The following is a 22,827-nucleotide window of genomic DNA, read 5'->3' on the forward strand; positions in this document are numbered from 1 at the left end:
CATTTTGGTCTTTGACATAAAAACACTATTCTTATGGTTGTTCTCCTCACCCAAAAAGAACACTGTTCTGATGCAGAAGCGGATAAGAATAAAGATGGCAGAACATGCAGTGTGAGATGTGCCGTATTTACTTTTCTGAGATTAACTTTAGTTGTTTGGGCATTTTGGAACAAGCACAATTTGCAAATAGGAAATAATGCTCTTCAAACAAAATTTCAAAGCATAAGATGATATGAAATAAAGTAGCATTGTGACAACTAAATCTCATCTTATTCATCATTTCTTGCAGACAGTGCAAAAAGAACCCCCAAAAAACAACAACAAAAAACAAAATTACATTCATTGATTGTATTTTATTTTCTCTTAAATTTAGGAAATAAAATATGAAAGGATACAACAGAGCAATGTTTAGAATCTTTAGTGAACGGCACAATTAAAACAGTAAGAATGTGTTTAGACTTTAAAACTACAAACATTTTTCTTAAAAGTATCTTAAAATCTGACACTGAAACATGCTTCATTCTAAACAACAAATCATTAAAATCATTTATACCTTTATATCAGATAATTAATGACAGAGATACAAATATTTGAAGTAAACGTTTGAGCATGTGTAATTTTGCATATATATCTAATTTTAGTGCAAATTACATACTAAAATGTGAAAGTCAGAGGATTGTATAGGTTGATGATAAACACTGTAAAATATGGATACAAAGTATGTATGCTTATTTTTTAAAGTACTTGAGGCTGTATTCATATATTTCTTATATAAAATAATAGGTCACGTGCACATGTATTATGATTCAATACTTTTGAATTTACAGTATTTCAACAGATCAACCAGAATAAACATGTTACTATTGATGAAAGCAATTAATGACAGCAAGAAGAAAATGTTAAAATTAAACTAAAGAATAACAAATTGATTGTGTATCATTTAAATAGAAACAGAAAATGTCTGATGATCATATCTGTCTTAAATTTAACTTTTATCATACAACATGCTTTTATTGCAGAAAAATATCTTAAAGTCAACATACATTTATTTTTATATAAACATATTGTCCAGATTTTACAGTATCTCTTGTGCAAATAACAAACTTGATAATTAATGAAGGTAAAACAAAATGTATAATTTGGGTGACATAAAAAAAACACTACAGAAGTTAGGTAATCCTAATAAAATTATATAAATGTACATTGCAAGTTCATCTTTATCTTTCCTTTACTGAATGTGAATTTTCATCTATATATGTAGTGACATCTTACATTGTAAAATGCTCTTCAATTCATACTCTCATGTCACTAAGTGAATATGAACATACAGTGAACATAATATAATGTTAAACAATTGTTACAGTACACAGAATTGTGTGAGATGACAGGAAATAAAAGGTAACAGTCAGTACATGTGCCATCAATGGTCCCAACAATGAATCCAAAACAGGTAATCTGTGTTACAATATTCACACTCTGCTTATCTGTGTCACAATACTCATACTTTACTTATTTGAGTCACAACATTCACACTTTGCTCATCTGGATCATATAATACAAACTTTGCTTATCTTAGTCACAATATTTACACTTTGCTTATCTGAGTCACAACAGTCACACTTTGCTTATCAATGTCACAATATTCATACTTTGCTTATCTGAGTCACAATAGTCACACTCTCCTTATCTATGTAACAATATTCACACTTTGCTTAACCGAGTCAAAACATTCATATTTTTCTTATCTGGATCACAACATTCAGACACTGCTGATCTACATCATATGATTCATACACTGCTTATCTGGATCACAACATTCACACACTGCTGATCAACATCATATGATTCATACACTGCTTATCTGGATCACAACATTCACACACTGCTGATCAACATCATATGATTCATACTCTGCTTATCTGGATCACAACATTCACACACTGCTGATCAACATCATATGATTCATACACTGCTTATCTGGATCACAACATTCACACTTTGCGAATTTGGATTCAAACTTTGCTATAGTATCACATGATTTAAACTCAAAACAACTGTTACTTCTTCAGGCAAGAAAATAATGCTGTTTTGTACCTATATTGGAAAGATAGAACAATGGTACATTACCATTATAAACATTTTAAAAAGAACAAATCAGTTTTGTGACAGCATTAATTATAAACATAAATTTCTTACAGTACTATACTCCAGAGAGACCATTGTTTCTGATGATAACAGAGACATCAGCTGCACAAAGGTAAATATATGACAAAAATTTACACTGAGTTCAACATAATAAAAATTCTCAAACTCTTAAGTCATTTATGAAATGTTTGTTCATGAGTAACAAGATACTGGTATTATAATAATACAGAATACTTATCAAGACTGCTCCCGTGACCTAAATGGTTAGAGTGTCTGCCTCGGGTGCAGGAGGTCGTTATAACAAAGAATTTTAAAAAAGGTACTAGCAACTGCCTCACTTGCTGCTCAGCATCAAGGGTTATTGTTGGGATTGGTTGAACTGGTGTCAGGATAATGTGACTGGGTGGGACATGATGCCACATGTCTACAGCATGATGCCCCAGTACTAGACGTCACTTTAAACTGTCACACTGCAGACACTGAAGTAATATGACTGCAAAATTGTTAAAGCTATGTTAAAATTCCAAATCACACACACACACACAAACTTATCAAAGTTAGACTTTCAAATTAAACATGTTTGAAATGTATCTATAACTCTTGTCTATAATGTCAGTATTGTGTGCACAGCTAACCATTATCTACCATTAGCCATATTACAAGCAATATGACTATATTTATTTTATGCTAGGTCATCAATTACTGGATTTTCCAAGAAAAATAAACGTGAAAATTTGTTGGAGTGCATTATGAACAATATTGTTTGAACTGCACTCCACATTTATCAATAACTTTATAACAAAGAAGATTGGTCGACCATTCTTTCACTTGCCTGATCTAGAAGTAAGGACACGTTATACAGGAGTGACAAATTCAACTACACCACATGCTTTTTTCTTTTTCTTTTGGTAAATTTATTTTCGCATGCTTTCTGCCATGCATTAGTAAAGACAATTGTGTTACTACTGCAAATATACACAAAACACAGCAGAATATAAACTGTAAACAGCTAGATTCCATGAGAAATCTGCTACTTCAATCTTGTATTCATAATGCTAGCCAATATGTTTGAACATAGAATGAAAGAAAATTTGTTTGAGTGAATAATGGATATATTTTATCTTGTGGGTGAGAAACTCAATATTGATGAAATATATCTGTCATTCACTTGAAGCAAATATCATCAGTATATTTACTCATTTACACATGACTATCCAATTTAATATTGATTAGAGCTACAAAAAATAAAAGTTTAAATTTATAACTGACATAAATCCAGAATCAGATAACTGCAACTTGTATGCTAAATTGCTCAAGGCAACTTTACCATACAGATTTCACAGCAAGCAAATTTTTAAATGTTTTAGTTTGAAACTGTAACAGTAGATTCCCACAATACATGATAAACTAAACAAATCTGAAACATATTGCATTAAGCATCTCTTGTTGAATAAATGGGTAAATCAATACGTTTATTATAAGAACAAAAACAAAATGTGGACTCGGTACATTATCAAATACTGCTGAAAAGAGACTCAACAAATGAATAATGACTGTTCAGTGGAACATTATGTCTTTCTTTTCAATCATGTTATAATGTAAGGTACATGATTTTCAAAAACATTTTCACCAAAACATCTTCACATATCTCATAATACTGACATAACAGAGTCACTCTCATAACAAGAGTCCCTAGAAGTGACTGATGCTCTACTGGCCATAAAGAAAAGTCAGGAATCCATTATAAGTCCATTTTCTTTTATACTTTATAACCTTAAATAAATTCATTTAACGCAAACATTAAACACACCTTTCTTTGAAAAGGTTGAGATATCTGGTACCTAGTTTTCATTTCTACAATAGATTCTGCATGTCAAAACTGTACAGATACAGAATGTAGAAGCTGGATACCAAGTAACGGTGAAGTACGAATATTTCTCAAATCTTACTACTAAATTAAATTGTACATGGTAATATATAAAACATTTTAAAAACCTTTCAATAAGAAAAAAAATTGGAAATGCAGTGGTAAATTTGGAAGGACTAGAACCTCTCACGTAGAAATACCTGGAATAAGAAAAGTGTGGTACAAGTTCACAACACTGCAATACTGTCAAATCACTTCACTCTGTCAGTGGCAAAGCTACCTTAGGTATACACATAGCTGTACATTAATAAGGTAGAGAGGTTCAAAATCTAACCACTATCCAAATCAATGGTGTTTTTCAAGATGGCAGCTATAGCTGTCATACTCGATGCCAGTTCCACACCATATTCATTAAGGACCAACCAGACATCATCAGAGGACCACCCATGTTGATATGGTGATTCATTCAAGTGGAGCAGAGATAACAAGATTTTCAAGAGGGCCACCATGGTAGCCATACTGAATGTCAGATCATTATCATTTCCACTTAGGATTGAATAGACACCATACGAGGTTTCTTTTGTGAAAACTCTATGTTCATACAACTTTTCTTTCAGGAGTTATGCAACAGAATAAAATTCTGACTCTTTAACAGTTCTCCCAATGAACCCCATATAAGCATATACACACAAATCTTTCATACACTAGTAACTTTCTAATGGTTTAAACATGGTAATACCTTCTTGTGAATGTGTACATGGGTAATTTTGTTTTGGTGCATTTGCCATTTAGTCATGTTGTAGTTATCATTCTTTTTTCTGTTGTGGTGAAAACTAGTGTTGTTTTCATATCTATACTGCAGGTACTTTGTATTTTCACTGGCTACAAATAATGTTTAATTCATTACTATTATTACAAATTTGATCAGAATAGTCCAAGAATATGTTTTTTTTGGTAATATTTCTTGACAATGATCTCTACTGATTGTCTTATGAATATCAATCATATATTGAACACTTTTCAAAAAGAACATGTACATATTTATATAACACTATCTCAACATTTAATTTCATTGCTTAACATGTAAATTGTGTTTTGTTCATGAAATTATCATTTTTTAATTATTCAAGACATATTTTTCAGTCCAAAAAAATTTGCACTGGACATCTTCATTCAGCCATGTTGTAGTAAAGATGTCATTTTTTGCTGTAACAAAAACTGGTCTTTTTTCATATCCATTTTGCAGATCAAGTCATGCAATAAAAGTGCAGCCAGTTGAAGTCTGGTGACTTTATTTCATATCCATTTTACAGATCAAGTCATGCAATACAAGTTCAGCCAGTTGAAGTCTGGTGACAAAATTTCAGATATGACAGTAGCAATAACTCTTTCAAGATGGCAGCCATACTGGATGCCAGCTCAGCACCCTATTAATTTAGGATCAACTAGAATGTTGCACCATTAATCCCAAGGGCCACAAAGACCTAAAATTCCAACTCAGCCAACTATCACAAACCTTGAATGTTTTAACTATCAGATACCCTGTTTTAAAGCAGAGAAATGAATGGATGCCCACTAAGTTGTAAGCATATTTTCTGAAATTTTGTCCTGACAAGTAAACAGAGTGTGCATGGCAAGATTGGGAGACAAAGCACAAAAAATTGCAGTAAATCCACAAAACTATGCTTATAGCGCAACACTGTATCGAGATATCATAAGTAGTCTTTTTGTAAAAATCCAATGTCAACAGGACCATCCATCACAGCGTACGAATACAATTTTCAAAATGACCACCACATTTGCCATACTGGTAGTCAGATTAGCATCATTTTCATTGGGGACCAACTATACATAATAAAAAGTCTTCTGGTGAAAACCCTTGTCTGTATGACATTCCATTATGAAATTAGTAATAAGATTTTCAAGATGGTTGCAATGGTGGCCATATTGGTTATTAGAATGGCACCATTTTCACAAACTGAAAATGCCATGCTATTACTTTGCCTCTATGTGGAGTAGTGATAACAAGATCTTCAAGATGGCTGCCATGCTGGTCTTATTGGACATCATATTGGTACCATTTTCATTTAGCAGCAACCAGACATCATAAAGTCTTTTAGTGAAAAGCCCATGTTGATATAACCATTTATTCACGAGGAGTAGTAAAAACAAGATTTACAAATTGTCAGTTGGTGGCCATACAAGAATTATAAGAAGCCTTGCAGTGAAATCTCCATCTTGATATTGGTTTTGGTTCTGGGGAAGTAGTGATAGCAAGATTTTCATGATGGCCACTGTAGTGGCCATACTGGATGTCTGAGCATCATTTTCATTTAGGACCAACAGGAAAATGGGATGAATGTGCATGCAAAGTTTCATGGGAATCTCTTGCTGATGGATGGATGGAAAATGGACAGTGGAAAACAGGACATCTCATAAGCTCTTTTGGTTTGTGATAAGTATAGCTAAAAATATCCTCATTACTTGCAATCTGCTAGCATGGATGATATATAAGGCTGACTTCCAATACTTATGAAAAGAGAATCTGTAAAATGATTAATCAGATGCCCTGCATCTTTTAATATTTGCAATATTTTACTTGGAAACAATAAGTGCTAAAACAATATGTTTAAAATCTCTAATCTTTATTATATATATATATATATATATATATATATATATATATATATATATATATATATATATATATATATATATATATATATATTCACACACACATGCATGTGCACACATGCACACACACACACACACACACTGCATTGACCAGGGATTCTTAAGTCTTGCATGCCTAAAATCCTGACCTGTGCTGGACAGCAATTACATTTAGAATACAATTTTTGCCCAAGAACTGAGTTTTTCCACATAAAAAACATGGCTACATTCTGTAATTTTTTTAAATATTAGACTGTAGTCCTTCTCTGCTATCTTTTCTCTTCAAAATAATTCATGTTCTTCTCAATGCAAATTTACTCTTGTAAAATTCATTTACAGCACAATTACCTTGAATCATAAGAAAAACCTTGTAAAAAGCCTCTAAACACCCATTAAAGTTATCTTTCCATAGCATAACAATTACAAATACTGAGGCACAAGTAATATTAATTGCATCATTCGTTAGTGAGCCAGAATGGAATGGTATCGAGTCTGTGGGATATTTATCCAGGTAAGGTGCTTGCTCCAAACCCAGGTATGTTTTCTACTGACATCATTCCATACCGGGTTACTAACAAACCATGAAATGAATTTACCACCCAATGACTCTTCCTGTGATGACATCACCAATGACTTTAACAATCTCCCTGAAAAATGTGATGATCAGTCAATTTCACTTGCTTGGCAAAAAACTATGTATCAGTTCTAAATGAAAACAGTCAAGGTGGGGTTGCTGGGTAACTACGTATCAGCATCCTTTGTACAGATATATAACAATATGCTTTGTTCCTAAGAAATGAGTAAGAGAAATATAAAACAAATGAAAATTTTGGAACATTTCTATAATTTTACTAGGATTTGCTATTGATGACATGGAAAAATTTAGAAAATAATTGAACACTATGAATTTTCTATTTGTTGTGGGGTACAAATGTTTCATGGATTTCACCACTACTACAAATAATGAATTTAAAGACCCCAACAAACAATGATCCTTCTAGGAAAAGAACAGGACACGTACCTAAATCCAAGTATTCATTTACCCATGAAAATGTTATTGTTCTCATAGCCACAAAAACTAATACTCCTTAAAATAAATCAACTCACACTAATATAACAACTATAAAAGAAACATTTTAAAGCTCTGCATTTATATGTACAGATAATGATCAATACAATCACACTTAAGTGGGAACAATGTAACAAGTATAAAAATGAACTGTCATGTTTATCTGTTTTGATGAACTCCCCTCTCTGATATTTCCTCAATTTATTGAGAATGGATGCACTAAGGAATTAGAATCATCTTCCAGAGGGTCCAAGCTGGAAGGGGAAGGACCATCCTCAAAGCCTCCTGTCATGTTGAATGGGGACATGCCAGATCCACTTGCATCATCATTCCCTGCCCCAGAGAGAAATTCCAGGTCCCCATCCCTGGTGGTCTGGAAAAAAGTAACATGCATGATATGCCATAGAATATTATTTTGAACATAAAAATATGGAATGATGGTTAGATGACCCTATGACTAAGTCTGTGGCTTGTAATCAACTGTATCTTTTTAATCCAAATTTTTTGTCACAGATACTTTGCAAATTTATTAAATATCCTTGAGTAATAAAACACATTTCCAATTTGTCACTGTTTTATTCTATTTAGATTAAACACATAAATTTACCCATAATAACAGATCAACTGTATTCTTTCGGACTGATGTACATGCAAGTTAATCGAAGCTATTACCTATAAAAACTATAATATTTCTACAGCATAGAGTGATGCATCATGCAATGTATACATTATATAATTAAAGCGAAAATTGATAACTTACTGTTTCCATGACCTTGGAATGCTTGGGACTACTAAATTTTGCAAAAGGAAGATTCTTAGGATCATCTCCAGTGTCATCATCCACCTCCTGAACAAAAGATGCAAGTAATAATGACAACAAAATATTTTTTAACAAATCAATGAACAAATTATCTCAAAGAGTGACCTCCCCTGGAGACTTAGACATGGTGGCCCTTTATGAATACAATCCTATTATAGCTTTATAACTGCCAATATGCCTGAAGCTAACAGCGATGACTTTTCATGATAGTCTAAAGAGATGTAATGGATGACATAATGGCTTGGTTCCAACAGAACACGGAGAAGTGAGACCATAGGGAAACTTCAGGTGGATGAGAGTGAAAGACCATAGGGAAACTTCAGGTAGATGAGAGTGAAAGACCATAGGGAAACTTCAGGTAGATGAGAGTGAAAGACCATAGGGAAACTTCAGGTAGATGAGAGTGAAAGACCATAGGGAAACTTCAGGTGGATGAGAGTGAAAGACCATAGGGAAACTTCAGGTAGATGAGAGTGAAAGACCATAGGGAAACTTCAGGTAGATGAGAGTGAAAGACCATAGGGAAACTTCAGGTGGATGAGAGTGAAAGACCATAGGGAAGCTTCAGGTGGATGAGAGTGAAAGACCATAGGGAAACTTCAGGTGGATGAGAGACAATCAGAAGAACTCTGGAAGAAGTAAAAGACCATCAGGAAGACTTCATGGAGATGCAAGATATCATCAAGGAGATTTCAGAAAGGAGTGAGAGACTATGAGGAAGACAGGATACATTTTTACAATTCCAAAACAATGTATTATTGTTGATAATAATAATAATAATAATAATAACAATAATAATAATATTATTATTATTATTATTATCTGCAGTAGTGGAAGTTATTATTGCTGCAGATGCTGTTCCTACTGCTGTGATGTAAAATTATTTATGTAGGTTTTTTAACTAGCCTATTTAGACGACAGCTGATGTTGATTTTTTATTTCTGTAAAGTTACGAACACAAGTACAAATTGTTCCTGACATTGTTTTATCCCAGTCTTTTTCCACTTAGCTATACTGATGCATAATCTTTAACCAGGTTTAGTGTAGCATGAAGTAACATTTGATTCAATCTCTGATTTCATCCTTTTGTAGTGTAAGCAATCTGGTTTCATTTTTGTATGGCGTGAGTAACAGTTGATTCTTTGTCTGAAGTTCACTGAGAAAAAAAAGTTTTGGAATATCTGATGCTGAAGTCATCTGTTTTGTGTTTTAATCATTTTGGAAAGAAACTGATGAAGTCAACACTAAATTGTTCCTTCAAAGAGGCCATTGTGCAAAGATTTACTGGGAGATGGATCCTTTTTACTATAGTTCCAGACCTCTAGTTACTCATAGTTATGTGTAGTAAGTGTATGACTGGTCATTTGTTTCAATTACTGGCATGTCCAGACTATTACACAAACACTGTTGCTCATAACAATCAAGTGCATTTTAAATACTGACATGGCAGCCTGTAATACAGAGTGTCGTTTTAGAGCCAAAAGTGATTTTTTTTCACCTTTGTCACCCTTAGGATGGCTCCTAATGTGAAATGAAATATTCATAGGTTTTAATAAGCAAGGAACTGAAATATTAATTAAGGCACAATTTAAAAATAAAATTCAACTAATCCAATGTATGTGAATGTATGTGTGCATGCATGTATGTATATATATATATATATATATATACACACACACACACACTGAGACACCAAAAACAGATAATAAGACAATACATGACATGAGACAGTAAATGATATGAGACAATAAGACAATAAATGTCACAAGACAATAAGACATTAAGACAAATGTCATGAAACAATAGGATAATAAATGGCATGAAACAATAAATGTCAGATAATAAGACAATACATGTTATGAGACAATAAATGTCATGAAACAATAAGACAATACATGTTATGAGACAGTAAATGAGAAAATAAATGTCATGAGACAATAAGTGAGATAATAAATGTCATGCCAATAAAACTACCTGTTGACTAACAGACTGCATCTCAACAGGGGTAGTTGAGCGACTGTGGTGCTGCTTGCTTTTTGGGAGGTCTGTACGTAATGTCAACATCTGTTGTTTCATTTTCTCCAACATCCATTCAGGCACTGTGAAACCTTGGAGTTCATGTATAAGCAGTCCTGGGCTGCCTCTAAAGGCATTAATATAGAGAAGAAGGAAGTTACAATACTATAAACAATTTATATATGTGATTTATGTAACAAGTTTCTGAGCAAGAGTGACAAATATGTACACAACTTTGTCTGAAGATGGCATGCTCTAGAAACTAATACAAGCAGTCATCTATGTGAAGTAGAAAAAAGTAGCCTCTATAGGTGCTTAATATATGTTCATTTCTTCTTAACTGGCTTTTTAAGGGCCTTAGAAATGTTTAATACAAGTGACTGCTTAATAAATTACATCATTTGGAAAGTTTTAATGCTTGCCTATTAAAAAAGAGCATCAATGTGATTTCTGAAAAAACACCAAAACAAATGTAACATTTTAAATATGTGGAAGTTTACAGCTGCAAAAGCTCATAGCTGTGTCACGAATGGGAACTTTCTTATGGACCATGGCACCTAATTCAACCTGTTTTGCCACATACCCTTTGCAAGACCGCTCGGTGGCCTAAATGGTTAAAGGTCACAATTTGAACCCTGGCCAAATCATATTAAATACTTATAAAAATGGCACTAACAGCTGCCTCGCTTGGCGCTCAGCATTAAGAGGTTAGTGTTAGGACTGGTCAGCCTGGTGTCAGGATAATGTGACTGGGTGGGACATGATGCTACATGTCTGCAGTATGATGCCTCAGTGCCAGACATGACATTAAGGTGGTACACTACAGACATCATAGTGATACAACTGAAAAATTGTTAAGGCTATGTTAAAATTCCAATACACACAAGCATACACATGCCCTGTGCTCCACATCCATTCTTTCATCTGGCAAAGCATTTTTTCATTGGCAAGGTAATTATTAGTAGAAGAATTGCCCTAGTGCTTCTTGGCAGAAAATATATAGGCTTGTGTCAATCCTACCCACTCTTGCAAGAGTGCATACATAAATAACCAGGGCTTCTGTTAGGATATTTTCAGAAGGGTCAATGTGACCCCATGCATTTTATTCATAGTATCAGAAATGGCTGAAGGGGGACAACAGCAGGTCAAATATGATGGTAAGATCTGAAAGCCAAAGAAGCCACTTGAAGTTAACAAGAGTAAAATGAATGATGCCTATGCCGATGTTTAATATTAGCTCTAGTGGGTATAGTAGACTCTGGAGATTATTGACCAATCAGTATCAATGACCTTGACCTTTTGAACTCAACCTGCTCTCTGTAGAAACTATTCATTTCTTATGAGACCTACCATGTCCATGAACTTTAACTTTCAGTCCTGAAAAAAACCCATATAGATATTTTTTTCAGGAAACAATGTCTAGTCATGGTACAAACATGTATAAGTTTCAGGAAGATAACTGAGAGTTCAGGATGTACTACATAAAAATAATTTGGATGAGTGGATGGACAAGCTGGTTCCAATATACACCCCTCCTCTCAGTTGTGGTGGGATATTAATTTAAGGCGTGACAAAGGGCATACTTGTACTCATCAGATTCAGCCAGATCTTTCATGTCTTGCAGTGTGAGCATGTAGGCTTTGCCACCAGTGGCTGGCATGTGGTGATGGTCATACAGCCACTGCTTGTCATCCTGGTCCCCAGAGTACTGGAAAAAAGTTAAGACTTTGAATAAATCTATTTGAGTATAAATCCAGTATAGAGAAATACAAGGAATGTTAATTTCCATGGTTCATACTAACCTGAAGGGTTATTTTTCAAGGACTTTCATGAAATTTTAACAGTTTTCATGTAATATTTTACTTCATTGAAGTTAAACCTTTTTATCATTGAAACGCCTTGACTCCCATTTAAAGAGACATTGATCCCTACCAGCTGTAGATTATGTAATTGGTGCATCCAATAAAATTCTTTATCTTTCCAATTGACACTGAACAGTTTACATTGTGGTCAGATTGGTTAAAATGTAGGAACACTGGATTTGAGGGGTTCTTTTATTCTCATTTGTAATTCCCTTTGTATAGTCTCGCCTTCATATTGTTTGCCACAGAGATGCCAGGTGAGGAACTAAGTAAAAAAACGTGCAGTACAAAGACCTCCAAACTCTGAAGTATATTTGAGGTTTGTAGACATGCTTCTAAATATGTTAGATTATTTGCTTTTTTGGCAACAATCTTGAAGAGAGTCTGCCACTTTTGTAGTATTACATATTTTGTTTTGGTTGAATAGATTCTTTATATAAAGGAATCAATTGTTTAGGTAGTAGCAAATATCTGGCTTGCTGGTGTTCTGAAACAAAGATTAGTCCATTTTTTCCTGCCTCTACTGCCTTCCTCCTAGTCGAAAAAAAAAGCTGACTGAATCTCTCATTTTGAAGCAGTTTCAAAATCTCCTCGAGTATGGAAATTCGACAGGTGGCAACATGATTATTCTTGGGGATTTCAATTCTTACACTGAATGTCCAGGAATTCTACACACATAAAACAATTCCTAGATTCTATTCACATTTTCACCCTGAGTCAATCAGCCAACCCATCCATAAATATGGTCACATTTAAGACTGGATTCTTCTTAAACCTGATGATAATATCCTAATGTCTTCATTAGTGTCCCATGCACTTGCATCAGATCATCTCTGCATCATATGCCATCTCACCGTATCAGTCTCTAAGTCTAGAAAATTCAATTCACACTGGTCCCATTTAAAACATCAGATTAAATAAACTGTGGCAGGGGCTCTTAACCCTTTTGTGCAGCAACTCTGATTAGGTTTGTGGTGTTAGCCTTGCCACCATGCTAAAAAAACCACTTGGATCGGAAATTTCAAATAATTAAAGGTGATCGCTGTGACCTACTCAAAACAGCAATGCCACCCAGTTTTGGGTTGTGACCCATGAATTAAGATCTGATGAACTATGGGATTCACATACACATCATTAATATAATACACATAACACACACATCATTAATATAATACACATAACACACACATCATTAATATAATACACATAACATACACATCATTAATATAATACACATAACATACACATCATTAATATAATATACATAACATACACATCATTAATATAATACACGTAACATACACATCATTAATATAATAAACATAACATACACATCATTAATATAATACACATAACATACACATCATTAATATAATACACATATACACACCATTAATATAATACACATATCATACACACCATTAATATAATACACATAACATACACACCATTAATATAATACACATAACATACACATCATTAATATAATAAACATAACATACACATCATTAATATAATACACATAACATACACATCATTAATATAATCCACATATACACACCATTAATATAATACACATATCATACACACATCATTAATATAATACACATAACATACACATCATTAATATAACACACATAACATACACATCATTAATATAATATACATAACATACACATCATTAATATAATACACGTAACATACACATCATTAATATAATAAACATAACATACACATCATTAATAATACACATAACATACACATCATTAATATAATACACATAACATAAACATCATTAATATAATAAATATAACATACACATCATTAATAATACACATAACATACACATCATTAATATAATACACATAACATACACATCATTAATATAATACACATAACATACACATCATTAATATAATACACATATACACACCATTAATATAATACACATATCATACACACCATTAATATAATACACATAACATACACACCATTAATATAATACACATAACATACACATCATTAATATAATATACATAACATACAAATCATTAATATAATACACATAACATACACATCATTAATATAATACACATATCATACACACCATTAATATAATACCCATTAATATAATACACATATCATACACACCATTAATATAATACATATAACATACACACCAATACCCATTTATATAATACACATATCATACACACCATTAATATAATACACATATCATACACACCATTAATATAATACATATAACATACACACCATTAATATAATACACATAACATACACATCATTAATATAATACACATAACATACACATCATTAATATAATACACGTAACATACACATCATTAATATAATAAACATAACATACACACCATTAATATAATACATATAACATACACACCAATACCCATTTATATAATACACATATCATACACACCATTAATATAATACACATATCATACACACCATTAATATAATACATATAACATACACACCATTAATATAATACACATAACATACACATCATTAATAATACACATAACATACACATCATTAATATAACATACACACCATTATTAATATACACATAACATAAACATCATTAATATAATACACATAACATACATACCATTAATATAATACACACAACATACACATCATTAATATAATACACAAAACATGCACATCATTATAATTATTGAGAACAAAATATGCACCCAAAAAAATATTATTGCCTTTTCCCAATGGAACTGTTCACCTGTTTTGTTGTCTGGTAGTTTATTGTGCCCAAGATGAAGGCAAAGACATCTGACAACACTTTAAGAGGATAGCAATAAAATATTTAACTTCCAAGAGACAAGGTAATATTAGCTAATAATGCATTAAACTTCCAAGAGACAAGGCAATAACATATTCAGCTTCCAAGAGACAAGGCAATACTATATTTAACATCCAAGAGACATGGCAATAACATATTCAGCTTCCAAGAGACAAGGCAATACTATATTTAACATCCAAGAGACAAGGCACTAACATATTCAGCTTCCAAGAGACAAGGCAAAACTATATTTAACATCCAAGAGACAAGGCAATAACATATTCAGCTTCCAAGAGACAAGGCAATAAAATATTCAGCTTCCAAGAGACAAGGCAATACTATATTTAACATCAAGAGACAAAGCAATAACACATTCAGCTTCCAAGAGACAAGGTAATACTATATTTAACATCCAAGAGACAAGGCAATAACATATTCAGCTTCCAAGAGACAAGGTAATACTATATTTAACATCCAAGAGACAAGGCAATAACATATTCAGCTTCCAAGAGACAAGGCAATACTATATTTAACATCCAAGAGACAAGGCAATAACATATTCAGCTTCCAAGAGACAAGGCAATACTATATTTAACATCCAAGAGACAAGGCAATAACACATTCAGCTTCCAAGAGACAAGGCAATACTATATTTAACATCCAAGAGACAAGGCAATAACATATTCAGCTTCCAAGAGACAAGGCAATACTATATTTAACATCCAAGAGACAAGGCAATAACATATTCAGCTTCCAAGAGACAAGGCAATACTATATTTAACATCCAAGAGACAAGGCAATAACATATTCAGCTTCCAAGAGACAAGGCAATACTATATTTAACATCCAAGAGACAAGGCAATAACATATTCAGCTTCCAAGAGACAAGGCAATACTATATTTAACATCCAAGAGACAAGGCAATAACATATTCAGCTTCCAAGAGACAAGGCAATACTATATTTAACATCCAAGAGACAAGGCAATAACATATTCAGCTTCCAAGAGACAAGGCAATACTATATTTAACATCCAAGAGACAAGGCAATAACATATTCAGCTTCCAAGAGACAAGGCAATACTATATTTAACATCCAAGAGACAAGGCAATAACATATTCAGCTTCCAAGAGACAAGGGAATAGTATATTTAACATCCAAGACAATAACATATTCAGCTTCCAAGAGACAAGGCAATACTATATTTAACATCCAAGAGACAAGGCAATAACATATTCAGCTTCCAAGAGACAAGGCAATACTATATTTAACATCCAAGAGACAAGGCAATAACATATTCAGCTTCCAAGAGACAAGGCAATACTATATTTAACATCCAAGAGACAATGCAATAACATATTCAGCTTCCAAGAGACAAGGGAATAGTATATTTAACATCCAAGAGACAATGCAATAACATATTCAGCTTCCAAGAGACAAGGGAATAGTATATTTAACATCCAAGAGACAATGCAATAACATATTCAGCTTCCAAGAAACAAGGGAATAGTATATTTAACATCCAAGAGACAAGCAATAACATATTCAGCTTCCAAGAGACAGCACAATAATATAGTTAGCTTCTAAGAGAAAGGCAATAATATATTAAGAAAAAAACAACAACATATTCAGCTTCCAAAAGAAAAGGCAATAATATATGTAGACAAGGCAATAATATATTTATCCTCCAAGAGACAGTCAATACTATATTTAGACAAGGCAACACTATATCTAGCTTCCAAGAGACAAGGCAATAATATATTTAGCCTCCAAGAGACAGGCAATAATATATTTAGACAAGGCAATAATATATTTAGCTTGCAAGAGACAAGGCAATAATATATGCAACTTCCAAGGCACACAGCAATAACATATTTAGCTTCCACGAGACAGGGCAATAATATATTTAATTTCTAAGAGAAAGACAATAATATATTTAGAAAAAGCAATAATATATTTAACTTCCAAAAGAAAAGGCAACAACATATTCAGCTTCCAAGAGACAAGGCAATAATATATTTAACTTCTAAGAGAAAGGCAATAATATATTTAACCTCCAAGAGACGGAATAATATATTTAGACAAGGCAATAATATATTTCGTTTCCAAGAGATGAGGCAATAATATATTTAGACAAGGCAATATTAATAAATTTCATCATCATCAATCCCTTAACACAAGAGGTCACTGGGGCACCACAATTGACATTAACACCAATTCTATCCATCTTTCCATGTTCTCTACTGCCTATGGGAATCTCCGAATCCCATGCCTGTCCACTCCTTAATGTTGTCTTCCCACCTCTTTTCTGTCTCCCTCTTCTTCTGCACCCTCGCACTGTGCCTTGCAAGATTGTTTTTGCCAGTCCAGATGATTTTGAGACATGACAGTACTTCAGGTTACACTTTTTGACAGTGGTTGAGAGGTCTTCATAGGATCTGATGGCTCATTGGATCCTGTTGTGGACTTCTTTGTTGGTTTCATGGTCAATGTATGAGATGCTCAAGATCTTGTGGTAGCATTTCATTTTGAAGGTTTGAATCCTTCTTTGTAGATCTGAAGTGAGCGTCAATGTTTCACAAGGATACAGAAAGATGGATATGACAATCGAGCACATCAGCCTTATTTTGGAACCAAAAGCATTGTTAGTATCTTTCCATATTGGTCTCATCCTTGTTATTGCTACTGTTGTCTGGGCAATCATGCAAAGTAGTTCTGATTTGTAGCCCTCATCTCTGATAATTGATCCCAAGTACTTGAAGCTTGTGACTCTTTCCAGCTTCTGTCCATTGACCTTTATTTCTGCACTGATGATATTAGTGTTGTTTGTCATCAATTTGGGTTTTTTGGTGCTAATCTCTATACTATGCTGCGGAGGTTGCGTCGAGGCGCTCAACCAAGTCAGCCAGTTCTTTTTCATCTCCTACTAAACCATTAGTATCATCTGTGAAGTGAAGGTTGGTGATTGTTCTTCCTCTGATGCTAACAGTGCCCTTGTGGTCATGCAAGGCATCCTCCATGATCCTTTCCAGGAAAAGTTTGAAGAGTGTGGGTGACAGTATACATCCCTGTCTGACTCCAACCGTTGTTCAAAACCAATCTCCTCTGCTGCCATTTATGAGGACAGCACTGGTGGCTTTGTCATTGAGGTGCTCAACAACCTGCACCAGGTTCGAGCTGATGTTGTACTTCCTCATAGATGCACATAAGGCTGCATGCCATACCCTATCAAAGGTCTTTTTGAAATCTATAAAGATGTGGTATAGTTTCCGCTGATGCTGAAGGTATTTCTCGTCAAGTAGTCTGAGATTGAAGATCTGATCTGTGGTGCTCCTTCCTGCTTGGAAGCCTGCCTGCTCTTCAGCAATTATTTTCTCTGCTTGAGGCTTTAGTCTGTTGAGAATTATCTTCAGTATGTCTTTGCTCGGGTGACTGATCAGACTGATGGTACTGTAGTTTTGACATACTATAGGTTTCCTTTCTTGGGGAGCATGATGACCAAGGATTGAGTCCATGTGGTGGGCCATTCTCCTGTCTGTCATATCTTGTCGCAGATTGTTGTCAGGACTGTGATTATCTCTTCTCCTCCTGCAGTATTCTGTCCCGCTTGAGGATCTCTTGATTTTCTGTGAGGCATTTTCCTGATTTGTCTTGGATGGTGGTAGTCTTCCCTTGTTTATGGGTTGTGAGATCATTCACCATTTGATATGTCATTTTGCTATCATTTCTACACACTGTCTTCGATTTTGCAGCATTGTCTTTCTACCCATGATTCCTTGCCTTTGTCATGCTTTTCTCGATCATGTAGTTTATCTCTTTATATTTTCTAACTCCTTCATAATCTCTTTTTCCCATTTTCTTCTTTGGTCACATATATCAAAGACATCTGTTGTGACCTAAGGTTTCTTTGTTTAATGATATTTGCCAATGATCTCGCCTGCTGTGCTAGTTACAGCTGTGTTGAATGTGGTTGTTAAGGACTCGAGGTGAGTGTTTTGGCTGTCCAGGGTTATCAAAGGTGCAAATTTACCACCTATCTTTGCTTGGAAAGCAAATAAATTTAGCAAAGGCAATAATATATTTAGCTTCCACGAGACAGGCAATAATATATTTCACTTCTACAATACAGGCAATAATATATTTAGTACATCACATGACATCATGTGAGGTCATATGACATCAGCATATTACAATAGTGATCACTGCAAATCACATTATGACTGCTGCCAGGTATATCATGGAATCAAAAGAAAAATGTGTGCCCTGGGAAAATAAATTGATGAACAAATGAAGTTTTTATTTCCATACTCAAGAAATATATAAAGAAGCCTCCTGACCTTGAAAAGTTCTGGATGTTTGATATAAAGTCTCCCTCTGGTTGCACCAAAACCAAGGGCTCTGAAAATCATAAAACAAAATTTGTGAAAATTCAAAAGCAGCAAGTTTACAGCAAGACAAGAAATATTAACTGTAAATATGATTATTTGGCCTCAAAAGTGATTTAACATGATGTAAAATTGTCTGAGGAACAAGTGTTACACAAGAGTGGTAATTCCATGTTCATAAAAAAAATTAACACCTCAAAACAGGTAAAAAAAACTTGTTCATTCATGTCATTACATTCCTCAAGTTAATTCTTATGGCATGGAAGATCAGCTTGGGTTCGCACTGAAAACAACCCAAAATTACCCAACTACAAAGAACAAGATTGATGTATGTGTGTGTGTGTGTGATTTGGATTTTTAATGCAGCTTTAAAAAAATCAGTCATATTGCTACGATGTCTGCAGTGTGGCAGTTTACAGTGATGTCTAGCACTGGGGTATCATGCTGCAATGTGGCATCATGTCCCACCCAGTCAAATTATCCTGACAACAGGCGGACCAGCCCTAACACTAACCTATTAATGCTAAGCGAGGCAGCTGTTAGTACCATTTTTATAAGTCTTTGGTATGACTCGGCCAGGGATCGAACCCACAACCTCCCGCATCTGAAGCAGATGCTCTAACCACCAGGCCACCAGAGTGGTCTGACTGATGTATGCAAAATAGGTTACTGATGCATAGCATATGAAACATTAATTATTCTGCCAAAGCTCAAGGAAAATAACATGGTTAGAACTAAACACATACAGAGAAATAAAATGTCGACCTATTTCACTTAATTATCAAACCACTGATAATGTGAAACAAGTCTGAACTGAATGAAACAACTTTAGTTTGCTATATCATAACTGTGATCTTCTGCCCCTCCACATGTTCAACATGTAACAAGGGAAGATTCTGAGAGAATGAGAGAAAAAATTGGTCTCCATCTGTAATTACCATTGTTGGCTAAGTCATTAGGGTGTTAACATAAGCATACAGAATGGGCATTAATGACGCCGATTCAACTCGGAACTGAATCAGACCTATGAGATTGACCTGGACAAGACTATTTTAATATGCAAAATTGCCAGTTTTCTCCGATCTTATCAATAACAAACAATTACTGTTATATCGACTTGTAAATGTTGCATCAGGAAAAACAAAAATCTTTTACTTACTTATTGGCTCTTGCTCCCATGATAAACTTGGTCTCTGGGGTCAATCTCTCAGGATCCCACTGTCAAATCAGAACATGCAAATAGAGACATATTACCCACTGTTCCTAAAAAACATACATATAATACACTGCAAAAAGAAGGTGAAGTTTAAATGGATTAATCCCACACAAACAAAAACAAGTGGCAAATATAGTTATCATGAAAAAATAACTGAAAAAAAATTGCATGTCCTACAACTAATTGTAACATTCTGAATGACGCCGATCTCTGACACTATTAGTCTCATGGGACATTCTACAGACATAAAATATTGCAAACTCTGACGAAGCAACTTTTTCAAAAGCTGGAGATTTAGATATTTCTAAGAAAATTTGTTAACAATAGTTGACATTGATTGATAGACACAGTGAGTTAACAATAGTTGACATTGATTGATAGACAGTGAGCTATCCCCGGCCGAGTCATACCAGAGACTTACAAAAATGGTACTAACAGCTGCCTTGCTTGGCGTTCAGCATTAAGAGGTTAGTGTTAGGACTGGTCGGCCTGGTGTCAGGATAATGTGACTGGGTGGGACATCATGCCACATGTCTGCAGCATGATGCCCCAGTGCTAGACAACACTATAAACTGCCACACTGCAGACATCGTAGTGACATGACTGAAAAATTGTTAAAGCTACGTTAAAAATCAAAATCACACACACAGTGAGTTAACAATAGTCGACATTGATTGATAGACACAGTGAGTGCTACATCTATTTGTAGAATTTGCCAATGGAGAGACAACAAAAGACCCAAATGGGCTTAATATTCTTCCACAGATTATGTTACTACAGTGCTTGCATGATACTGAGAAGCACAGACTTTGAGCGTTTTTTGTTTTATGGGGAGGGGGTACTGTTAAGTAAACTACTGCTACAATGAATATATCTACATTTCTACTTTCTGGTAGTTCTACTATTTGCTTGCATTTCCACATTTCCACTTTGCTTGCATTTCCACATTTCCACTTTGCTTGTATTTCCACATCCAAAGCATTACAGTAAGAGAATTTTTCCAAGATATGCATAAGACTTAATAAAGAATGATAGGGAGTAACTAAGAGGTATCATTTCATTTGTAATTTCTTGTCTTGATGAAATTATTTGGGTACATTAGCTTCATGTTATGCTTGAAGTATCGATATCAAAGCCCATGGTTCCTATGCAAGAAGAGTTTTCTACCAACTCGTTGTTTCCTGCAGTGCACAGACGTTGGTGCTAGAGACTGCTCTGGTGGCCAAGTGGTTAGAGCATCTGCCTTGGATGCAGAAGGTTGAACCCCGCCAGAGTCATACCAGAGACTTATAAAAATGGGACTAACAGCTGCCTCATTAGGTGTTCAGCATTGATAGTTAGTGTTAGGACTGGTCAGCCTCGTTTCAGGATAATGTGATTGGGTGGGACATGATGCTACATGTCTGTGGCATGATGCCCCAGTGCTAGACTTCACTATCAAATGCCACACTGCAGACATCGTAGCAACATGACTGCAAAATTGTTAAAGCTACATTAAAAATCCAAATACACACTGCTCTTACTAGACAGTGTATCTTAAAGTTCTCACAAGAAGCTGACCATGGCCTTCATGTCGATCCATCCCCTGATCTTTGAAATGAAACGAAATACACTTTTGGTGGAAAGGTGTTGCAGTACTTACAAAACTGAGAGTTATTGTTGTTGTTCTAGGGTTTAATGCCATTTTTCAGCACAGGATAGGCTATACATGGCAGCCAGTATAACTGGTGGAGGAAGAACCTTGGAAAACCCAGGGAAGAATCACCAACCCACGAGAAGCTATTGGCAGGCTTTCCCATGTATCCACGCTAGCCGAGCCTTAGACTCGAACCTACGCAGACAGAGATCAGATGGCAGTGATCCGGAACGGTGATTGCTTTAGACCACTGGGCCACTCGGGGCCCCCAAAACTGAGAGAAAACAAATCTTGAACAAAATC

General features: G+C 34.4%; 1 protein-coding gene across 4 annotated transcripts in view; it reads right to left on the reverse strand.

Annotated features, from left to right (window-relative positions):
* Positions 1 to 333: 333 nt before the first annotated feature.
* Positions 334 to 22,827, reverse strand: part of LOC149776797 (uncharacterized) — a 64,986-nt gene continuing 42,492 nt past the window's right edge. For all 4 annotated transcript variants that reach the window (XM_089941492.1, XM_089941491.1, XM_089941493.1 and 1 more), the window contains exons 12-17: positions 20,832 to 20,890; positions 19,625 to 19,685; positions 12,174 to 12,298; positions 10,549 to 10,717; positions 8,515 to 8,601; positions 334 to 8,127 (exon numbers count right to left, since the gene is read on the reverse strand). In XM_089941492.1, the coding sequence (XP_089797618.1) occupies positions 7,951 to 8,127; positions 8,515 to 8,601; positions 10,549 to 10,717; positions 12,174 to 12,298; positions 19,625 to 19,685; positions 20,832 to 20,890 (678 nt within the window). In that variant the 3' untranslated portion in view covers positions 334 to 7,950. The remainder of the gene's footprint in view (positions 8,128 to 8,514; positions 8,602 to 10,548; positions 10,718 to 12,173; positions 12,299 to 19,624; positions 19,686 to 20,831; positions 20,891 to 22,827) is intronic.

The sequence above is a fragment of the Sinohyriopsis cumingii genome, chromosome 18 (genome assembly GCF_028554795.1).
Source record: "Sinohyriopsis cumingii isolate HCF-2022 chromosome 18, ASM2855479v2, whole genome shotgun sequence".
In the NCBI taxonomy this organism is placed as follows: Eukaryota; Metazoa; Mollusca; class Bivalvia; order Unionida; family Unionidae; genus Sinohyriopsis; species Sinohyriopsis cumingii.